The 22181-nt window shown below is 41.5% G+C and overlaps 1 protein-coding gene across 2 annotated transcripts in view; it reads right to left on the bottom strand.

The window, feature by feature from the left end:
• Positions 1-20877, bottom strand: part of LOC122661282 — a 32011-nt gene extending 11134 nt beyond the window's left edge. The window contains exons 1-6 of one of the 2 annotated variants that reach the window (XM_043856638.1): positions 20569-20877; positions 20219-20307; positions 19895-20033; positions 16361-16459; positions 16077-16199; positions 15546-15808 (exon numbers count right to left, since the gene is read on the bottom strand). In XM_043856638.1, the coding sequence (XP_043712573.1) occupies positions 15546-15808; positions 16077-16199; positions 16361-16459; positions 19895-20033; positions 20219-20307; positions 20569-20716 (861 nt within the window). In that variant the 5' untranslated portion in view covers positions 20717-20877. The remainder of the gene's footprint in view (positions 1-15545; positions 15809-16076; positions 16200-16360; positions 16460-19894; positions 20034-20218; positions 20308-20568) is intronic. The other variant, XM_043856637.1, reaches the window with a different exon arrangement.
• Positions 20878-22181: the final 1304 nt, after the last annotated feature.

Genomic DNA, 22181 nt, shown 5'->3' with positions numbered 1-22181 from the left:
TAAGGGTGTTTTTGATAGAAGCAAAATCAATGTGGTCCAGTAGCCCCTGCTGCCAGGAGCCATCCTCTTCAACCGCATCCTTAAGGAGAACCTCCAAATCAATCAAGAGACTATTGTCCACTGCATCCAATAAAGGACCAGCCCCAGACCAATTGTCCAGCCAGAAAAGAATATTACCAGTGCCAAGCAACCAACGAGAGTTGTCCAACAACAGGCTCTTAAAAACCAGGGCATTCCGCCAAGACTTAGAACCAACACCAAGCAATCCAGTTAAAACCACATGAAGATTCTTGAAGAACTTAGCCTTGAAAAAACCATTCCAAAGAGATTGTTCAGAGAGAAGCCTAACCCCCAGACCACCATCTTCCAGCGGCCTACAGACCTTCCGCCAACAAACCCAGTGCTTACGGCTGCCCCACTCAGAGCTTCCCCAAAGGAAATCAGCAAAAATACTATAAATTCTCCGAATAACTTGCTTGGGCGGATCCAAGGTGGCAAGAACATGGATCGGGAGGGAAGAGAGGACATGTTTTAAAAGAATGACCCGTCCCCCAACAGATATAAGTCTCCCCTTCCAACCCGCAACGTTGTTTCTTATTTTCTCGACAAGACCATCAAAGAAACAAATTTTCAGTCTTCTAGAGTAAAGAGGAGCTCCCAAATAAGTGATTGGAAGGGCCTTCCTCGAAAACCCTATAATTTCCCCTACCATCCTGGCTCTAGCAGGCGAAGCCTTGTCACCTAGCACAAAACAACTCTTCTGTCTATTGACAAGCTGTCCAGAAAAGCCTTCATACCTGCGAAGAAAACCCATGATTTGCTTGAGCGATCCTTTTAAGCCCCTTGAGAAAATTATAGTATCATCTGCAAAGAGACAGTGGGAGATCCCGGGACACCCTCTCGGAAGCTTGAAATAAGAAGCATGCCCTGCAACAAACAACTCCTTAATACCCCTGCTAAGGACCTCCTCTGCCAAAATAAACAGAGCAGGAGATAAAGGGGCCCCCTGCCTCACTCCCCTGGAAGACTTGAAGAACCCCGACTGGCTGCCCCCCAGAACAATAGAAAACCAGCAGTTCTCAACCGTCTTCCTGATTAAGCTAATCCAGTTGTGACTAAAGCCAAACTGAGCAAGAACCATCCAGAGGAACTTCCATTCCAAGCGGTCATATGCCTTAGCCATATCTAGCTTAAGAATAACATTGCCACCCCTAGTCTTCCTGTTCAGATCTTGAGTCACTTCTAGAACAATAGAAATATTATCATGAATGCACCGGCCCTGGACAAAAGCACCTTGTTCCTCTGCCGCTAAGAAGGGAAGAACCCCTGCCAGCCTTGTCATAATGATCTTAGCAATGATCTTATACGAAAAATTACAAAGACTGATAGGCCTCAGGTCAACTATTACCTCAGGGTTGTCCTTTTTAGGGATTAGCACCAGGTTGGTAGAGGTGAAGCTCCTCGGAAGGACACCACCTTCAAAGAAATCCTTGACCGCTGCCCAAACATCATTGCGAACCACATCCCAGCAGGAAGTAAAAAAATATCCGGAGAATCCATCTGGGCCCGGCGCACTGTCACAAGACAAAGAAAAAACAGCCCCCTTCACCTCCTCCATAGACGGTGTCAAAAGAAGAGAAGCATTATCCTCTTCAGTTACCAATTGTGGGATTACCGAAAGAAGCTCCTCATCCACCAAACAGCCCTGAGAAGTAAAGATGCCTGAGAAATGGCGCACAGCCTCAGCTTGCACCCCATCAGGGTCATCAATCCAGTCACCATTTTCCCCTTTAATTTTCTGGACACCTACCTGCCTTCTCCTGACCTTAACCATAGAATGAAAAAATTTAGTATTTCAATCCCCTTCCTTCAGCCAAGTAACCCTGGATTTTTGCTTCCAAAAGATTTCCTCCTACATTAACACCTCCTGTAGAGCTTTCTTGGCCTCCACAAGATTGCCTTTGGGGATGTCATTGCCCCACTGGTCAAAATCCGTTTTCGCTCTGCTAACCGAGTCCTCTGCATCTCTACCTTTTTGATGAATGTTGCCGAAAACCTCTTTATTCCAAGTGCAAAGAGCACTGTGAAGCCGTTTAAGCTTCATGAATAACATAAAGAGGGGCGTGCCAGCCACCGGCTTGTCCCAATGACCCTTCACAAAGTCCAGAAACTCAGGGTATCGGAGCCACATTTGCTGGAATTTAAAAGCTGAAAAGGTGTGATGGGCAGCAACCGAGAAGATGAAACCAATAGGCGCATGATCTGAGCAGGTTCTATTAAAATGGTTGACCAAGTACCTGGGAAAAGCACCCACCCAAGCCGTATTCACCAAGAACCGATCCAGTCTGGCCATCACCCTGCCTACACCTGACTGGTTGTTCGACCAAGTAAATATGTTACCAGCATATCCTGCATCAACAAGGTCAGCCCTGCTCAAAAAATTCCCAAACTCCTCCAAAGAAAGTGAACAGGCCGGTCTACCACCCATCTTTTCCAATGGGGAAACTATAGCGTTGAAATCACCCCCCACCGACTAAGGTAAAGTGACAAAGTGAGAGAACGCCTCGAGTCTCTCCCACATCTCCCTCCTCTCAACCGCCGTGCAAAGGCCATGGACAAAAGTCATGAGGAAAGGTCCAGCACCAGCACCCTGGCATTCCAGAGTAACAAACTGACAGTGCCCTTCCACTACTCGAACTTTCCACGACGCCTTCCAAAAAAACCCATAACCTGTCCAAGACATGCATCATGTCCATACCAATCCTGCGCATGACCATTCGCGCCTTAGAAACCTGCGCTTTAGGTTCAGCAACCGCAACAATATCCACTTTATGTAAGTTTACCAATGTTATCAGCTGCCTACTCGTAGGCTTATTCCCAACTCCCCTGGCATTCCAAAAAATGCAGCTCATTGAGCAAGATTGAAGGAGCCAACCGTCGATCGCATTGATCTTGTGACCCGCCGATGAGACCCCTCCATAGCCTGCCGGCTATGCTTCGCCTTTAGAATTTTCTTCCTCCTATACAACTGGCTTGCGCTGAGGAAGGCAGCCCGAGGGGGCAACTGTTTCTTAACCCGTCGACCAATAGGCGCTACTGCCCTATGCTCAGTTTCCATCCTCTCAAAGGTTCTACGAATCCTCCCATCGAGAATGGCATTGAAGGCCTTGAAACTGTCCAACAGAGCCTCACGGCTTAGCTCCATAGCCGTCGTATCCAGCACATGCCAATCATCTTTCGTGCCAGCAGGCGTTGTCCTTCCGTCAAAGTAAGGGGAAGAGGGGCCATCAACCGAAAGCGACCGAATATTTACCAACCCCCTGCCAGCAAGCTCTATAGTTCCACACTTCGACACCAAGTCCTCCCGCAATTGTCCTTCCCTACACACGTCATCCCTCACCTTCTCGGCTTCAACAATCCCAACTGAAATGCCAGGAATCTCGCCCTCTTCCAAGGCGGAAGTAGCAACATCACCGCCTGCTCTATCGACAGGGCAATCTGACGCTATCGTCTCTTCCCCTAGGCAATCTCCCACTGCCTGGCCCACTGGGAGCAAAGCACCAGTAGAGGCATTAACACACGGCCCCTTATCCACAATCAACAGGGAGCTATCTTCCATCTGCCTCTCCACAGGCCTCCATCGACCACTTTTCCGGCGAGAAGCCGCTGCACGCCCCTGGCCTTGAGTCACTCTGCCTCCTCCAAAACCATCATGCGAGGTACCCTCGCCGTGAGGAATAAAGACCCCTTCACAATTTCTAGCTCCTCCCACAACATCTGCCGCTGCGCCTCCAACGCTGTTGGAAACAATAGCATCACCCACTCCTGCAGGTTCTGTGCGACCACCGGCAAGCATCCTCCGTTGCACCTTTCTACAAGACTCCTTCGGATGTCCAATCTTTGAACATGATTCGCAATAAGAAGACAGTCTCTCGTAAATCACAGGCTGATGAAACCCAGTCGCACCACATCCAATCCAAATCTTCTTCAGCAACAAGGCACGCAGGTCCACCTCGACACAAACTCGAGCCGCCACTGTGCGAGTGCAGTTCGCCGTAGCACCATCCACCTTCAGGACTTTGCCAATAGTTCCAGCAACTGACATCAAGAAATTCCCCTGATACAGGTTAACGGGTAGACCCGGCAAAGAAATCCATACGGGAGCCAAAGGAGATTCCCATCCCGAGATAAAGTCTGAGGTCCATTTCATAAAACGGAACAGGAATCCCTGGATGTGCATTTGTTCCCTCATCCAAACCTTCACAAAATCAGCATGGACATTGAATCGAAGAAGCACATGCCTAGGGTCGAGAGTCGAAACAACCAAGTCGCCTTGCAGGTGCAGCGATTTTTGAAGGGTCACCTTGATCAGAAACAACAAAGGCTTTCCATAACTGCATTTGGCTACCAGTGCAGTCGCAAAGGCTTGCTCTGAAAGTTCCAGTTCCTCCGTGGAGATGAACACCGCTGGTGTTCCAAAGAAAGAAGAAAGTTTTTTAATCTCCATAGCGACAGGTGGCAGGGCCAAAGATCTCTACACCACGGATGCAAAAGTCGCAGCCCCACCAAGAACAACCCCAAGGCGAGGAGGATCAGGCGGGCGATCCTCCCTAGGAGGAGCCGCCATGACCAAAAACCACGTGTGAACAAAACCCTAATCGTGCACCACTCCTAATGTACGACTCTGATTCGACTTTCTTGTTTCTATTATGTGGGTTTTAGTCCCCCATTGCTAATTTATAATTCTGTCCTTTATTTTCAATGATATAAATAAAGAGCTTGGGGTGATCATTAATCATCCAAGCCTTACTCTAATTCTAAATCTATTAACATGGTATCAAAGCAGGTTTCGAATTAGGGTCCTCTACCTTCTAATTTCAGCTTCTTCTTTCTCTTCTCTCTCTCTCTCTCGATCTCCTCTTCTCTTCTCTCTTTTCTTCTTTTGTTTTCTATTCTCCAATAGGGCAGCACTGATGAGGTGATCCATAGATCTAGCTGCTTCCCTTTCTCACCTCATTCCATGGTTAAATAAATCTGTTCGATATCTACAACACCCTGGCTGCGATATTTGAAGCTTCACATATTTGGATTTATTCCATCTCAAGTATAAGGAACCAATCTCCCTTATTGAAGATCAAGAACTGCAGCAGGCTCCTTTGTTGAATAGGCTCCTATCTCAAGATCTGCCTTGAAGACCTCTTAGATCGATTTCTCCATAAATAGGGTTTAAAAAAACCCTGACAAATATCGATCTAGGAGCTGCTGTCCTCTGTTGGTGCTGATATTTGGAGGAGTGCTCAGTCCCTTCTAGACCCACACTCGAGCCAAGTTTCAGCTCAATCCAGTGTTTTTTTGCAGGCTTCTCTCCCTACATCGATCTCACCACAATCAGGTTTTTTTTTAAAACCCTAAAAAAATCGATCTTAGGGATTTGAGCCTCTGTTGCTGCTGATTTTTGGAACACTTATTATTATCATACCAAAGGTCTCTCCACTAATTTCTAGCCATTCTCTTGAAGTATTTGTTGGGGTTCTCTTCACAACAGCCCCTCTCTGCGATTTGGGTTTCTCTGCTGCACTTATGGGTGACTCTGAAGTCTCTACTTCTACTGATAATGGGTACAGTAGGAATGACACCCGTGATTTTCTTCCTAATCCTATCAAACTGGATGGGAGCAATTACTTGATATGGTCTCGCTCTGCCTACTTTGCCATTGCTGACCGTGGGCTTACTGGCCATATTGATGGCACTACTGTCATGCCAACTGAAGCTGGTCCTTCTCTAACCAGGTAGATCTCTAATAATGGTATTCTCATGTCTTATCTGATTGGCTCCATGCAATTAGACCTTGTGGGTGGATTTCTTCTTCTTGATAATGCTGGCTCAGATATGGTCTGCATGCAAGGAAACATATGGACAGCTTGGCAATGATGCCCAGGTATATGAACTCCGGAAGAAAGTCCTTCATACCACTCAGGGGGAATTGACTATCTCCAAGTACTATGCTACTCTTCGCAGCCTTTGGCAACAGTTGGACCATTTTCTGATTACCATCCTTCTACTCCTGGTGATATTGCCTCTTACAAGAAGCATGTTGATAAGATACAGGTCTATGAGACTATGACTTCTTGGCTGGATTGAATGTGGATTATGATCAGATTAGAGTTCAAGTGTTGGGCCACTTTCTTTTTCCACACTTGAACAATCCTATGCTTTGGTCTCCTCTGAAGAGAACCATAGGGCTGCCATGCTCCATCCTCCACCTACTGAGAGATCTGCTCTCCAGACTGCTTCCACGGCTATTCCTCCGACTACTGGTTCCTCCCCTTCCGGTAATGGTTCTACCAAAGGCATTGTCACTTGTGAGCATTGTAATAAGCCCTACCACACCAAAGGCAAATGTTGGAAACTTCATGGGAAACCAACAGACTTTGAAGCCAAACAGGCTGCCAAGAAGAAACCAAACAAGAAAGCCAATCACTCCGAGTCTGTTGCTACAACCCCTACTACTGACACTGGCCTATCTCAGGAAGATCTACAGGCATTCCTACATGTGCTCAAGTCTTCCGTTGTTGCTGCCTCTACTACATCAGCTACCAATTCAGCTTCTCCTTTAGGTTCAAACTTTGCTCGGTCATGTATTTCATTTGGTGGTCACTGTGCTTCTGTAGCTTCCCATTCTTGGATCATTGATTCTGGAGCTACAGATCACATGACTGGGTCCTCTAGTTTATTCCATCGTTATTCTCCAACTTCTGGGAAAGACAGTGAAAGTAGCTGATGGTTCCCTTTCTTCCATCTCTGGAAAAGGAATCATCAACTGCACTTCCTCTCTTTCTTTGTCTTCTGTTTTGCATATCCCTAATTTTACTACTAACCTTCTTTCTATTAGTAGTATTACTCGTGACCTTAACTGCAAAGTAACATTTTTTCCTTCACATTATGTTTTTCAGGATCTGGTCTCTGGGAAGACGATTGGATTGGGTAAAGTGCATGGTGGCTTGTATTTACTTGATGATGGTCGTCTCACTCCACCCCCATTACCATCTCCACATCAGAACTCCTTAGTCTCTTTTGAAATTTACCAGTGACACTCTAGATTAGGTCATCCTCCTTTAGGGACTTTAGCATCTTTATTTCCTACTTTGGTCAAAAAATGTGATAAGACCGATTTTTTTTTGTGAGGCTTGTGTTCTAGCCAAACGGAAATGTTCAACTTATTCCATTTTAAATAAAAGGAGTTCTTCACTTTTTCAATTGGTACATTCTGATGTTTGGGGTCCTAGTCGTAAGACTTCCCTTTCCGGTCATCGTTGCTTTGTTTCTTTTATCGATTGTCATTCTAGACACACATGGGTTTATGCATACCAAAAGTCAAGTTTTTTCCTGTTTTCAGCATTTTCATAAAATGGTTCAAACTTAGTTCCAGGCTACTCTCAAGGTTTTGAGAAGTGATAATGGTACTGAGTATCGGGAAACTCAATTTCAAAAGTATTTTGTTGATCATGGAATTATTCATCAGACTAGTTGTGTTGATACCCCAGCCCAAAATGGTGTGGCTGAAAGGAAGAACCGATACTTGTTGGAAATGGTCAGGGCGTTGATGTTTTCGCACCATGTTCCCTCCCAATATTGGGGGAATGCTGTTTTCACTGCAACCTATCTCATTAATCGGTTGCCTTCCCGTGTTCTTGACTCCCGCAGTCCGGCTGACATTTTACATGGGAATTCCACCTTTGTGGTTCCTCCTAAGGTGTTTGGTTATGTGTGCTATGCCAGGGACACGAAATCTCCTGGCAAACTTGACCCTCGTGGGTTGCGGTGTATCTTTTTGGGTTACTCTTCCACCCAGAAGGGTTATAAGTATTACCACCCCCCTTCCCGTCGTACTCTGGTCAGTATGGATGTTGTTTTCATGAGAGTCTTCCCTATTATCAATCCCCACATCTTCAAGGGGAGAGTTCTAGTTCTAGTGAATATGAGTCTGTGTTTCTACCCCTTGAAGTTTCTCCTATAGCTGCTGCCCCATCTCCTATAGCTGTTGCCCCATCTCCTATGGCTGCTGCACCATCTCCTTTGGCTGCTGCCCCCTCATCTGAAGGGGTTCCTTTACAGGGGAGAGCTTGTAGGAAATAATGGTGGTGATATTCCTAGTCAGGGGGAGTTGACTCCGGTCCAGAGAACCATCGGTGACTTTCAAAAGAGGATTGTCAAATCTAATACCATTACCTACACAAAGAGATGTTCCAAAAAAGGGTAACAACAATCCACTGTGGCACCAATCCCTATCCAATTGCCGGCTCAGGATCCAACTCCTTCTCCTCCTGGTGAGACCTCTCCTTCTGACCTACCTATTGCTCATCACAAAGGTATTAGTACTTGCACCCTGCATCCAATTTCTCGTTTTTTTTCTTATAGTTCTCTTCCTCCGTCTTTTCGTGCATTTGTGTCCTCTCTTTCTTCTGTTTCTATTCCTAGAAATTGGCAGGAAACTTATACAGATGGAAAGTGGAAGGCAGCTATGTTGGAAGAGATGAGTGCTTTAAAAAGGAATAATACTTGGGATCTTGTAGTCCTTCCTCCAGGAAAAAAACCAGTGGGATGTAAGTGGGTGTTTGTGGTCAAACAGAAGGTTGATGGGATTGTGGATCGATATAAGGCACGTTTGGTTGCAAAGGGCTTCACTCAGACATATGGGATTGACTACCAGGAGACCTTTGCCTCTGTTGCAAAGTTGAATACAGTTTGGGTTTTGCTCATAGTACTATATCTCGCGATATATCGGTATCTCGGGCCTACCGAGATATCCGAAATATCCGAGATATCGCTGAATATGACCGAAATATTGCATTTTTTCTGCAATATTTCTGGGGTCCATCTCGGGGTTTTTGGCCATATCTAGGCCTCGAAACTTCATGGACAGCCTTATTTAAGCTTAATAAACACATTTAAACCATAAAATTGTAAAAATGTGAATTCAAATTGGTGTTTTGGGCACCCTTGATTGACATACGTCGCCGACCCTAATGTATAAATAGTTAAATACACATAGATTAGGCGTTAATATTTAATAATAGTATTTAACTTCATCACATATCAAGTTAAAGCCAATACACATTGATGAGTGCCATGATTCTCATAAACTCCATAATATTCAATAACTCGCTTAAAGCCTTAAAGGCAATACACTAAGTGTCAAAGTTAGTAAGTCACAAGACTCGCAACTCGCAAGTCACAACTCACAAGTTCATAGATCAATGAAATCACAACTTAAGTTACAAATTACAAGTGCTAAACTCGCTAATAGTAGTTGCTTGTGCCTCCCCGGATCAATCCCACTCATGCCTCCTGAGTCGACGTCCATTGCTCTCCTTCAAGGACATATGTGGACCACGGTATAGAATCGGAGAAGAAACGAGTGTAGTCATCCACAAGTGTCACGTAAATGGAATCATCAACATACTCGTAGGTAACCTATCCTAGGATATAAACTAGGGTTACCAATCGATCCAAATCGGTGAAGAAGATGATCCACCGTGATATGATGTTGGCCGCAAGAGGCGATGGCATTGGCGCATGTATGGCTGGTGAGGTTGGTAGTTAGGTCCGCTAGGGTATGCAAAGATGTTATTTACAAAAGATGATCCAAATGTCCCCTGGGATGGACGGTAGTCATAGTCCCCTACCCCACTAAACGCCCTATGATGATGATCCATATCTATATCCATCGTAAGGTTGTGATGCACCATAATCCGATGCCAATGGAGTGGTATGTGCGAAAATTAAAATAATTATTTAAGAGCAGAAAAATAAATCCGACACCGTGAAGCCGTAGATCGGCCTTGGTGTCTAACATATATTTAATTCATTACCATCTAAGTCATATTACCCCTAATTATTTCCTATTTTAATTGTAGGAAAATGAATTTTTAAAACCAGAAAAAAAAAAAAAAAATACATATGGAAAAAATTTCGGTTCGTGAGGCTATAGATCGGCCTCCTGGTGTCTAACATATATTAATATCATCACCATCCAACAAAATTTGTACATAGTCTTTTCAAAAAATAGTTTTAGAGGAATAGAATTTACCTTAAATAGTGGAAAAAGCTTGGATGATGACCCTCCGATGAGTTTACGTGAAAATCCGACAACAATGTGCTTCGAACAATGGCTAGAGTGTTGGATGAGAGCTGGAAGAGTGGAAGAATAGGCAAAGACTGAAATTCCTTAGCAAATGCAGCTCTCGGCGAAATATGGACCGAAATTTGCGAAATATTGTATTAAAGCCCCCTTCACGTGACACTTTAAGCCAAAATACCATATTTCGTCGATATCTCACGAGATATCGAGATATTGTCGATATCTCACGAGATATCGTCGATATCTCACGATATCTCACGAGATATCGACGAAATATGGTATTTTTTCATTTCGACCTGATTTCGCATCTCTAAGCTCGAGATATACGAAATTAAGCGATATTTCGCAAATATCGCGAGATTTTGAACCATGGTTTTGCTATCTTGTGCAATCAAAATCTTGGATGAGATCTACAACACTAGATGTGAAAAATGCCTTCTTAAATGGAGAGCTTGGTGAGGAGGTGTACATGGATATTCCACCAGGGTTTTCTTCTGACAGTAATCAAGGTAAAGTGTGCAAGTTGAAACGAGCACTTTATGGGCTGAAGCAGTCACCTCGAGCATGGTTTGGTCGGTTTCACAAGGCCGTGATTTCTGTGGGCTATAAGCAGAGTAATGCTTATCACACTCTCTTTATAAAGAGGGCTGGTGAAAACTCACTGTTCTTATAGTCTATGTAGATGACATTGTGGTTACTAGCAACGATGGTGATGAGATCAGCCGGTTGAAGAAGTTTCTTAGGCAGGAGTTTGAGATTAAAGATCTAGGGAAGTTATTGTACTTTCTTGGGATTGAGGTTGCCAGATCTTCCAAAGGCATCTTTCTCTCCCAAAGAAAAAGATAAAGGCCGGTACCAAAGACTAGTGGGGAAGCTGATTTATCTCTCACACACACATCCAGATATTGCTGTTGCTGTGAGTACTGTGAGTCAGTTCACGCATGACCCCTATTCTTCTCATATGGAGGCTGTTCTTCGGATTCTTCGCTACTTGAAGTTAGAACCTGGAAAAGGCAGTCTTTTGTCTCCTCATGGTCACCTACGGATAGAGGCATATACTGATGTTGACTGGGCTAGTTCTACAAATCGGAAGTCTATCTCTGGGTATTGTTCTTTTGTAGGAGGCAATCTTGTAACCTGGCGTAGCAAGGAGCAAAATGTGGTGTCTTGTTCTAGTGCTGAAGTAAAGTTCCGTGCTATGGCTCAGGGCATTTGTGAGTTACTTTGGCTGAAAGGCTTGCTACAAGACCTTGGTGTTCCTGTTCATCTTCCTATGATGTTGTACTACGACAACAAAGCTACAATCAGCATTGCACACAACTCGGTACAGCATGATCGCACCAAGCATGTTGAAGTGGACAAGCATTTCATTAAGGAGAAGTTGGAAGAAGGGTTGACTTGTATTCCCTTTGTGAAATCTACTGATCAGGTTGCTGACATTTTCACCAAGGGATTATCTGGGAAGTGGTTCCATCCTAATCCAGTCAAGTTGGGCATAATTGACATATTTGGTCCAACTTGAGGGGGAGTGTTAGAACCGCAGGGGTATTCTGGACACTTTCTTGTTTCTATTATGTTTCTATTATGTGGTTTTAGTCCCACATTGCTTATTTGTAATTCTGTCCTCTATTTTCAATGATATAAATAAAGAGCTTGGGGTGATCATTAATCATCCAAGTCTTACTCTAATTCTAAATCTGTTAACAAGATGTTACTGTTCTTCAATCTCTAATCAGTTCTAAAAATTTTCCTCTACTGTTAGTGCATGCGATTGATTTGTTTTAACAGCATCATCTATTAATTTTCAGTCTTTGATTTCAGAAGATCTAATCATCAGTTTATATTGATATTCTGATATGCTGTTCATCCCCTTCTCTAGTCCCTTCGATCCAACTCTGGACTTCATCAGACTGGTGGATTGAAAACTGCACTAGTATTTTGTTACTTCCTATTTTCTGATTTCTTAGCTTTCTATTTTCTTATTCTGTCTGTTTCTCCCGATTCCCTCATTGGATGAGGAAGAAATTTTAAGCATAAGACCAGCCCCACAAGGCCTTCCTTCGACTGTAATATCAGCCTCGTCCATCGGTCAGATTAGGAGTTATTACTATTTCCACATTCTATCCACAAATTCTGTCGAGTTTGATCACTGTTATTCTGGCCTTCTGTAGGTTAGCTAGTGTTTGTTCTCCTGCATCCTAGCCTTCCTCATCAGCTATATATAGGGGGAGGTGGCAGTGGTGATGGTGGTCGCAGTGGTGGCGAAATAGTGTTTTTTTTTTTTTTTTTGGCGGTGGCGAAATAGAATATTTTGCTTTCATTTCTTTCTAAAACATGTCAAATGACACATTTACCCATGTTACTAACACATACTCATTAAAGTGGAGTGCATAATAGACTTGAAATTGATTTCAATTTCAACATTGAAACAAGACCTTAGCTATTTCACTATTGCAGATGAAATTAATTTCAATTTCTCATAAATAAGGTGAAAAACATACCAAACACCATAAGTTCAATTTATGACCCCATGAAATTGAAATAGAAATCATACCAAAACAGGTTGCCACAATGAAAAGCCAGTGACTCAGTGAGGTCAGCAAAGACTAAACAAGAATTTGTAGGTCAGGTAGTGATATTTAAGAAGTTGGAGTTTGAAGCCCAGTCCATTGATTTTTTTTATTTTTTTTTGGTTTGGTTTCTAAATACTGCTACACAAACTCCAGGTATCAATTTTCTTAGTTTCTCAATCGAGTAAGGGAAGCTGCAAATAAAACATGAAGGTCATCATTGAAGATGCCTAATAGGAGTAAGGAGGATTTCGAGTCTGGGACAGATACACTCTTAATAGGCCATCTTGAGATACCTAGTTTCTACCCCTTGATAGCAAATACCATATAACTTCCATCCTTCAGAATATGGTTGCTAAAGCACCAACGTGATTCAAGGTGATGGCCGGGCTGGTAGAGTCACATAAATGCAGGCAGGTCTTACCTAGATACCCCTAGCATCTACGTCCCCTGAGGACACCACTAAAGAATGCTGCTCATGGGGATGCACAAACAATAATTCAAATACAAAATCCAGATGAACATTATGATGTGGCCCATTATCCATGTTCATATCATTGAAAAACTTCACTAAATTGTAGCAAATGACACAAAACCATGAAATCAATCATTAGCTATGAATAGATCAGCATTAGCCTGCCAAATAATGCTAATTTAGAAGTCCAACATCTTCTCAATTTTCTTTTTTCTTATGGCAAATTTGAGGTCACAAACATGCCCTTTTTTCCAGAAACTCACAAGACGTCATATGCCCTTGATGCTAGCCAGGAAGGGACATGGATGGAAATTAATGACGGTCATAATAGTAAATTCAATAAGGGAGCATACATTATGACCCTCTCCAGACCCTACAGTGGAGGAAGCCTTGTGCACTGGATAAGCTCTTTTTTTATAATGGTAAATGACTAAGGCAAGCCAAAAATCTTTACTAAAAGGATTTGAAATGTGAATTTAGTGCAGCTCAGTAGTGGAGGAGTGGTTTGTATTTATTTGTCTATTGTGTCATCGAAACCCTAGTCCCCACTTGAAGCACTCAGGAATTTGATCCCATTTTGATGAGCATTAGTCTTGTGATGCAGATTCATCACCCAAATGGGCTTATATTATTAGGAATAAGTCTAGGGTTGGGATATATATATGTTGGGCCTTTGATCCTAAGGGTTTTCTATGCAATAAGCCACTTTAATGAGCCTAAACTAGGGGTATATAGGTTGCATACGGGATTAGCCCAATACTTAGTTTATTTTTATGTTTTTTAATTGAACCGATTCAAATTGGTTGCATCCAATTGGTTCAATTTAAGTGATCATGTGACTTGGTTAAGTACTTAAGTGGTCATGTGATGTAAGTTGGGCTGGATTAGGACTCTATAAGTCCAGCCATGTTTTGAGCCTATTTCCTTTAGTATTTTAGTTTCCTAGTCAATTTAAGTTACCTAATAGGTTAGGGATAGGGTTATGCCATTCTTTTTTAGTGTCTAAGTCTATTTTTGAGTCTTCTATATAAGTTTGTAAGGGAGGCCAGCATTGAACACGAATTTTGATTAATAAAAACTCAGCTTTATGCTTGTTGCCTTTGTTGCTGCCGTTGCTCGTTGTGAGTGTGCATCCTTGTGGATCTCAAGGTGGAAAGGGATCGGCGGACTCTGGTTGACTCTTTACGCAGTGACGGCTGGGAGGATCTCTCACTGAAGGTGGTTCCATCCTTCTTTGTTCAAGCTGCTGCCGGTGGATTCCTGCTGTAAGTTTGAATTTTTAAATTCTGTTTTCATTCCTTTTCCTTCCCCCCAACGATCCCCCTTTATTTTTATTTGATTTTCCCCATAAACCGTAATCTGACATTGTCTCTGTGAAACCCTAGAACCTGTCCAACCTTCATCCTACATCTGTTTTTCACCAAAATCAGATCACAGCCTCCCCATACCAATCCCTCTACTCGACCAGACCTGCAGCCCATTCTGATCAGTCCAAACCCTAGTTTTCAGCCTAGATCCTTAATCCTAAAACCCGAAACCCTAACCCTAATTCTGCAGATTTTTCAAACTAAACCAAATCCAATTATTTTTATCCCATAATAACCCCTTAGACCTGCATATTAAGCCATATAAGACCCATTCCCAAATTCCCATCCTAAACCCTAGAATTAACCTAAATCCTAATGCTGTCCATTCGAACCAGCAACCCCTTTTGCGATTGATCCTATTGTCTGGCTCCTAGTAGGTCTCCTACCTATCTAGGACTACATTATCTTGTCTTCTGAGGTGAAAGAAATCATGAATGATATCAAGACATTAGAATGTGATGTCAGCCACAAACTGAGCTGCCCTTCCTCATCGCCTATAATAGAAGAACCTAATCAATCTGCAAGAGTTTTGACATAGGGCAAATAGCTATTTAAGGTAACTAGCATTAAAACCCAAAATCCCCCAGAAACGCAAGAGCCAATGGGTCTCCAATTCCAACCACACTCTGGGCAAACCCTTTGAGGTTCTACCCAAATGTGGAAATTTTGTACAGGTGACAAGGAAGGTAGCAAGGAGGAAATGTTGAAGCCTAATAATGGTGCAAGTCAAGATAGTTTGTAAATTGCCATAACTGGTCCCTTACTCTGCATTTTAGTAGGATTTCCATGCTTTGGCCAAATTACATGTTTTGCCCCTCATTAAAAAAACTAAACAAGGGGGTTCAATGGGGATAAAGTGGGGAATGTGATCTCCTGGAAACTAACAAACATTTGTGACCCCAAAAAAGATCCTCCTCTTTTTATGGTCATATTACCCAGCAAGACAACTAAAATAAACAAAAATAAATTTATAAAGCCAAGTCAAGCCTTACATGTTTCAGCCAGCACTCCTGATGCTTGTGTTCATAAATATCTGGCGAATAGCACCCTGTCTCAGATGGGCAATAAACCCATATATTGCATTTCAATTCACCCAGCTTTGCATATTTAGCCTGATCCAAGCAGGCCTGACAACAGTCAGCAGCACTTTCCTTAGGGTGGGTAAGACCCCATCTGACAGCAGTCCCATCATAATCCGTATGAATCTCAGCATGACATTCAGGTGGAATTGGCCGGCCGGGTATAATTTGATCCTCTGAAGAAAAGAGATAGAGCCCAAGAGGGAAATATACATTCAATACCATAATAGACGAACATAGAAAAGACAAAAACCATATTAAGTATGAAGCATGCTGGAGGCAATCACATATTGCAAATCTCCTAAGCTTCTTAATAGTAACACAAAGACCAAAAAACATATTCATACTTTCCACAAGTGGAATAAAGGATGATGGAATATTAGGTGGTGAAAATTAGAGAGAAATTAAACAAAGTTTAACCAGCATAAAGAAATAATATTTTACCAAGTTCAAGCTCCCTCTCAGGTTTATCATAATGTTCCTTGTGGACGATTTCAGCTGGCATCCAAACACCAATTTCTTCAAGTAGCACAGTCCAATCAAACTCCAAGGCCTTCAAAAGCTTCTCTGCGGAGAAGAGCTCTTAGTATACCCAGCAACAAGTATTAAATCATTGCAATATTCTGAAAATTGAAGCTCCGAAGAAAATAGGAGGATCAATTATTTTCTTGTACACAATAAACAAAAATGAAAAAGAAAGATGTTGATCCAAAGGAAAAAGATTATACTGGCTTCTTTGGCAGGAATGGTTGAATTCAAGGTTGTCTGTCCAAGTGTTAATTGTTTGACCTCTCGTAGTTTTTCTTGACGCCAGCTCTCCAATGCCTCTGCTTGTCAGAAACAGTCACCAAAAGAACTTGAAAGAATGTGTAACAAAAACAAATATGCCAAAGCAAAAGCAGCATAAAACCTGCTAACTTAAACATGGATATCCTACAGCTGGATGAAAGTTTCAAATTAATGGAGATTCATTCATTCTTTTTAATGAATGGAGATTCTTCTTTTGGGAACTAAGGAAGGCAATTCACATTCGCATACTGATATGCGCTTTCAGAATATGCCAAACAAGTGCCTAATCCCTAGTTGATCGAAACATCACTGCACAGGTTCCCAATTAGTCAATATCAAGGGTTAATTTTCACTTGACAATGATAATTGTTAGTCACTCCCACATAAAAAAGAATATGCTACCCAAACAAAATATTTTGATACCGTCTCCACAGAGCTAAGACCTATCTGCAATTGGTGGGTCGGCTATAAGAATCCTGTTCCACTCTATATAGGATCATATCTTCTATTCTTCTGTTAGTTCATTAGCACGCATGACTTTTCTCACCACTTCAACCTGTCATTTGTGGCATTATCATGTACTCTTAATTCCTCCAACCTGCATCACATTTGTTAAGTTGTGGTCTGATAGGAGTCGTGGACCCCTATTGGACCCTCTAATGTGGTTGGTGGTAATAGTGTATGGCTATATTCACGATAGGGGGACTGTCTCTATTGTGAAAGAGGTTAAGTTAGGTTTGGTTTCATGTATTGCTTGGGTAGTTTCCTATTTGGCTTATGATTACTTATTTGGCTGTAATTCTCACTGTTTACATATTAAAAATATAGCCGAATCCAGCAATAGAAGATACACACTGGTTCTCTCTCGTTGTCTCTACTCTTCATTAACCTCTGGTTGACTGATTGCTGAGTTCATTCCCTTATCACAACATTAATCCTTTCTACTGGCTGTGATAAACTTGGACAGGCTTAAACATAAATTGTCAACACAAGCAAATACTTATTGAAACTGGTCTTTCTATGGATGTTTAGAGTATGAATTTTTCATTCCCAACCATAACACGTCATCCTCTTTAACTCCCAATTTCCTTGTGGCTTCCCCAACCAATATACTGTAAGTTTCTACAGACTAGACTTTTCTTGGATCAGGCAATATATAACACTGCTAGAAAGAGATAAATACCTTGAAAAACCAGTAGCACAACCATGTTGCCATCATATTGGATTGCGTACCCAAATCCATGTCCATGTCCAGGATTTCTGGATATGAAGTCATATCCTGTTACCCACATCAGTGCCTGTATCCCTATCCATATCCGCAGTCATTGGCTCCCTACTACTGTTCATGGCTGAGACGCAAATCCTCTCTGGTAAATGGAGAGTTGCAGAGAGAGAGAGAGAGAGAGAGAGAGACCTTACCTCATCTAACAATTAATTGGTGCTGCTCCTAAGAAGCCTTAAATAGATTAATTTTCAAGACTATCTTTCTCTGTGCTGTCACCAACCATCACAACATCCTTTACTCGGTTACTTACATTTTATGTAAATGTTATTCCTTATATATCCAATATCCAGTTCCATACCCCAGAAAGTTATGCATATATTAATTCCATTTCTTCACTACGTATTAGGTGGATTTGATCTAGATGCCTCAGCTATTAAACAGTCTAGAAAAAACATAGTGTCTCAGGAAGGAGTGGAATGCCGAAGTACTAGTACCCAATATTATTGACATTGGTACCCTAAAGAAGAAAGAGACGATCCATTGGACCTGAATTATATTTTTTATCAGCAAAATGAAAATTATTTCATTCACTAAAATAAATCCTTGAATAGGTGATCTCATAGGCAAAGAAAAGCATGGGGAGTTCAGTTGTTATGATTCTTCTATAAAGTCTGAGGTAACTGAAAGTCTGAGACAAAACATCTCAAATGCAAGCAGTCTATGAGCATATATGCATACTAACTCTATCTTTATTTTCTTTTATCCTAACTTGGTCAAACTCAACTAACATGAACTATTGGGTATGAAGTGTATTAATTTTTAGAAAGGTCATTGAGGAAGGGAAACATCTAAGTAGACATATATATGTTACCATCACTTGATATAAGATTACACCCATTACATACCCAACTAAACTACAGTAGTGTCTAAACACATTACACCGCCATAGTGTTTATAAGAGAGGTTTTCAGTTTTCAAAGGGTTCAAATCTTACATGTGGTAGTCCAGCTGGTGATCCAAAAAATGTCACCCCATCCTCTACTTAAGCTTAGGGGTGTAAATGAATAGCCGAAATCCGTTTCCGTATCCGTGTCCATATTTGTTTAGCACTATCCGAATCTGTCCGAAAGCTAAACGGATGTGGATACGGATAGGCTATAGCCATCCGAAAAGCTATATTTACATGTAAACGGATAAAATATCCGATCCGTATCCGTGTCCGCATCCGTTTAGCACTATCCGAATCCGTCCGATAGTTAATCAGATGCGGATGCGGATATAGCACTATCCGAGCCAAATCCGATCCGTTTACAGCCCTACTTAAGCTGCAATTTCCAATCCAAATCTTGAATGGATGCATATAGTACAGATGGAACTAGGGCTGTCTCAACCTGAAAATACAAGCCCAAGCCAACCTCTGCTTCACGTGTTATTTGTACTGGGAAATCACATGTCTAATGATTATGTTGCACTTGGAACGAAGCACTACACAACCCAACGAAATAACAGACGAAATGCATATTTTATGACTTCAAATATAAAATATTCAGTAGCCAACTTGTCCTCCAGAAACATCTCTGTCTACCTACACTGCAACCCTCAAAGCTGAACTTGAATTTGCTTGTTCATGCTGAAAACATGCTGAAAAGAAGCCATTAATCTATGCATTTTGCAATGATATAACACAGTGTTCTATTACCCTATGGAGGTCATCACTTTTGATGCCATAAGATTCACAAAATCAAAATACTAGAACTATAATTTTATTTTTAATGTTTAAAAGTTGAAAATATTTTTATTTTATTTTTAAACGAATAGAAGTTCCATTTCATATTTTTATGCCTCAAGAGATGCCAACTGTTCCTACGAAGATAGTAGACAGGACCACACCTCCATATAAGGTACAAAATAACCCATAAGAATCAAATAATCAATTTGAAAGCCAGAGCTTAAGCACAAGTAAGGCAAGGAACCATTTCTCTCATTTCCATATGGGCATTAATCCTCGAGATCAACTCTTGAATACTGATAATGATTTTCAAAGATTAGTTATTAAATAGAAGCTTAAAATAATGCTAAGGCCAATCTGACCAATCGACGATAGTTGTCCACCTTGTAAAAAATAAAACATTCTAACAATGATACACAGCGGTGTCATCTGTTTACTTTCCATTCAAACCATTTTTCCGTACAAAGTAAAGCAATGACCAAATATAGGCGATTTTACATTAAAACCAAGCGCACCTACCTCTCTGTTCACTCACATTTGCATTAGCATGCAGCCCTTTCAATTTCTGTAGAATCTCCTTAGTTACCATCTGTTTCACAGGCCGAGACAATTCTGGTACACTGTTTCCTCTGGAAAAATCTTCTTTAATTTTCTTCACCTTTTACAAACGTAAAATAGAATAACATCAAGTCCATATTGACACAATAACCAAAAGCACGCAACTTCTCAGGCGTGCAGAGGAGGGGATTTAAAGAAAAATCAAGAATTTTTCCTAAACAGTAGAAGAAGAAGAAGAAGAAGGAAAAAAAAAAAAAAAAACCCAAAAACAAAATGAGAACTCACCATTCTGACAAGTTCTATAGGTTCAGACGCCTTCCGAATCCGAATCGAATCCTCCATTCTCTTTATCTGATCTTCAGTAAATTTACCAGCTGAAATAAAAAGAAAAGATCTTTTCATCAAACAAGCAACGGACGGAGAAGGATAAACATAAATTTTTTTTTAAAAATACAAGGGTTTTCTTCAGTGGAAACAAACTGTGCCCAGAACCCAAAATTCTAAAATCGGTTCACCAAAAAGAGAAAAACTAGCCCCCAAAGAAAGTGAATCGTAGATTAAAAAGATAAAACGCAAAATGAGGATTTTGTGGGTGAAATCTATCAATCTAACCATCTTAGTCCGGAAAGACTAACCGTTGGAATCGGCATTATCAGAATAGATATAGAGAGAAGTGTAGAGAGAGTGGAGAATGTAAAGAGCAGCAACGATGTTTATGGAGCAGATGACGACAGTGGTTCGCTTGTAAGAACACAACTTCCCTCTGCTTTCTCCCCTAGCCATATCTCTTCAGGGTCTTCGTCTTCTTCCACTTGGACTTCATCCCATCATCTCTTCTTGATCTCTGCTTCGCTTTTCTCAATACTGAAGATCCGGAAAGAACAACTCTACCTTGATTTCCTATGTCGGAGATTCTTCTTCCCTTTCAATGCACAGCTTTAGCTTTACTTCCAAACTAGGAAATCGGTCGGGAAGGAGATACAGAGAGAAAGAGGGGGAACGAATCGCAGCAGATTCCTACTGTCACTACCTAATTAGTTACCAACAGTAAATAAAGAAAAAGGCAATCTTACCCTTTACTTTATTAGGTAATATGAAGTTCCATGTGGGGTCATTTTCGTGTTTTTAACATTATGCATTATGAGTGAATGGGTAAATTACATTTGCCTAATCCTATTTAATGTACTAATTAAATGAAAAGTTTTAAAAATTATTCTTGGGATGCTCAAATACAAACGGTATTAAGAAACGATGACAAAATGACTAAATTATCCTACGTCTTAGGCTCTGTTTGGTTACAACGAAAATTAAAAGGAAGGGATGTGAACTGGGAAGTGAGATTTTCATAGCTAAAAGAGAAACTTTTGTAATTATTATCTTCACATGATTATATTATTAGGGAGAGGGATGGGTATGCTAGCGACATACCGTATGCTAGCACCTTATGTGTCCATCTCTCTTCCATCCCTTAAAATGATCCTTACCCCTCAAAGGGCATAGGACCTAGCTCCTATCCAATCGTGGCAGGAGCTGGCACTCAGAAACCACCCCAAAAACAGGGGGGTGGTCATTTCACGTGTAGGGCCCAAGTGGGACCCACCTGTGAAATGACCACCCCACCCCTATTTTTGCTATCATTTAGCAGGGTTGGACGCTCCAGCTCCCGCCACGGCTGGACAGAAACCTCTTCTAAAGGGATATATATATATATATATATGTATGTATATAGTAACCAGACACGGGCGTGTGAAATGACCCCGTGCTACTATAAAAAGATGGAAATTCTCGAGACGCATAGCGGTCATTTCGCTTGCCCTTGTGTCTAGATGTATGGTCAGCGCACCGCACACGTCCAGATAGCGTTCTCTTTCCCATGTTGAACGGAAATATAGTGGCTTCCTCTGATGTTATAAGCAAGGTTCTAAAACTCGGATTTCGACTAGGTTTCGACCAGATAGAAAACGAGTTCGTCTCGATTTTGACCATATCTCGGTCGAAACTTGGGACTTTCCCCAAGCTAACTCGAATCTTGGTTTCGAGGCCCAGAAGTTATTTTTTTCCCCTGATTCTTGTTGTGCTGCCTATTTTTGACATTTTAAACTCAATCCATGCATTAGTTTCACATAGATAACACTAAAAATATTACTTGTGGTTTTGATCCAAGTTTGATACTGTATATTGTTCTTGGACATGATATCAAATAAGGTTTGACCAGAACATAACTCCTTCAATATAAATGAGATTTAAA

The sequence above is a fragment of the Telopea speciosissima genome, chromosome 5 (assembly GCF_018873765.1).
Source record: "Telopea speciosissima isolate NSW1024214 ecotype Mountain lineage chromosome 5, Tspe_v1, whole genome shotgun sequence".
Taxonomy (NCBI): Eukaryota; Viridiplantae; Streptophyta; class Magnoliopsida; order Proteales; family Proteaceae; genus Telopea; species Telopea speciosissima.
This window is presented reverse-complemented; position numbering and strand designations above follow the sequence as displayed.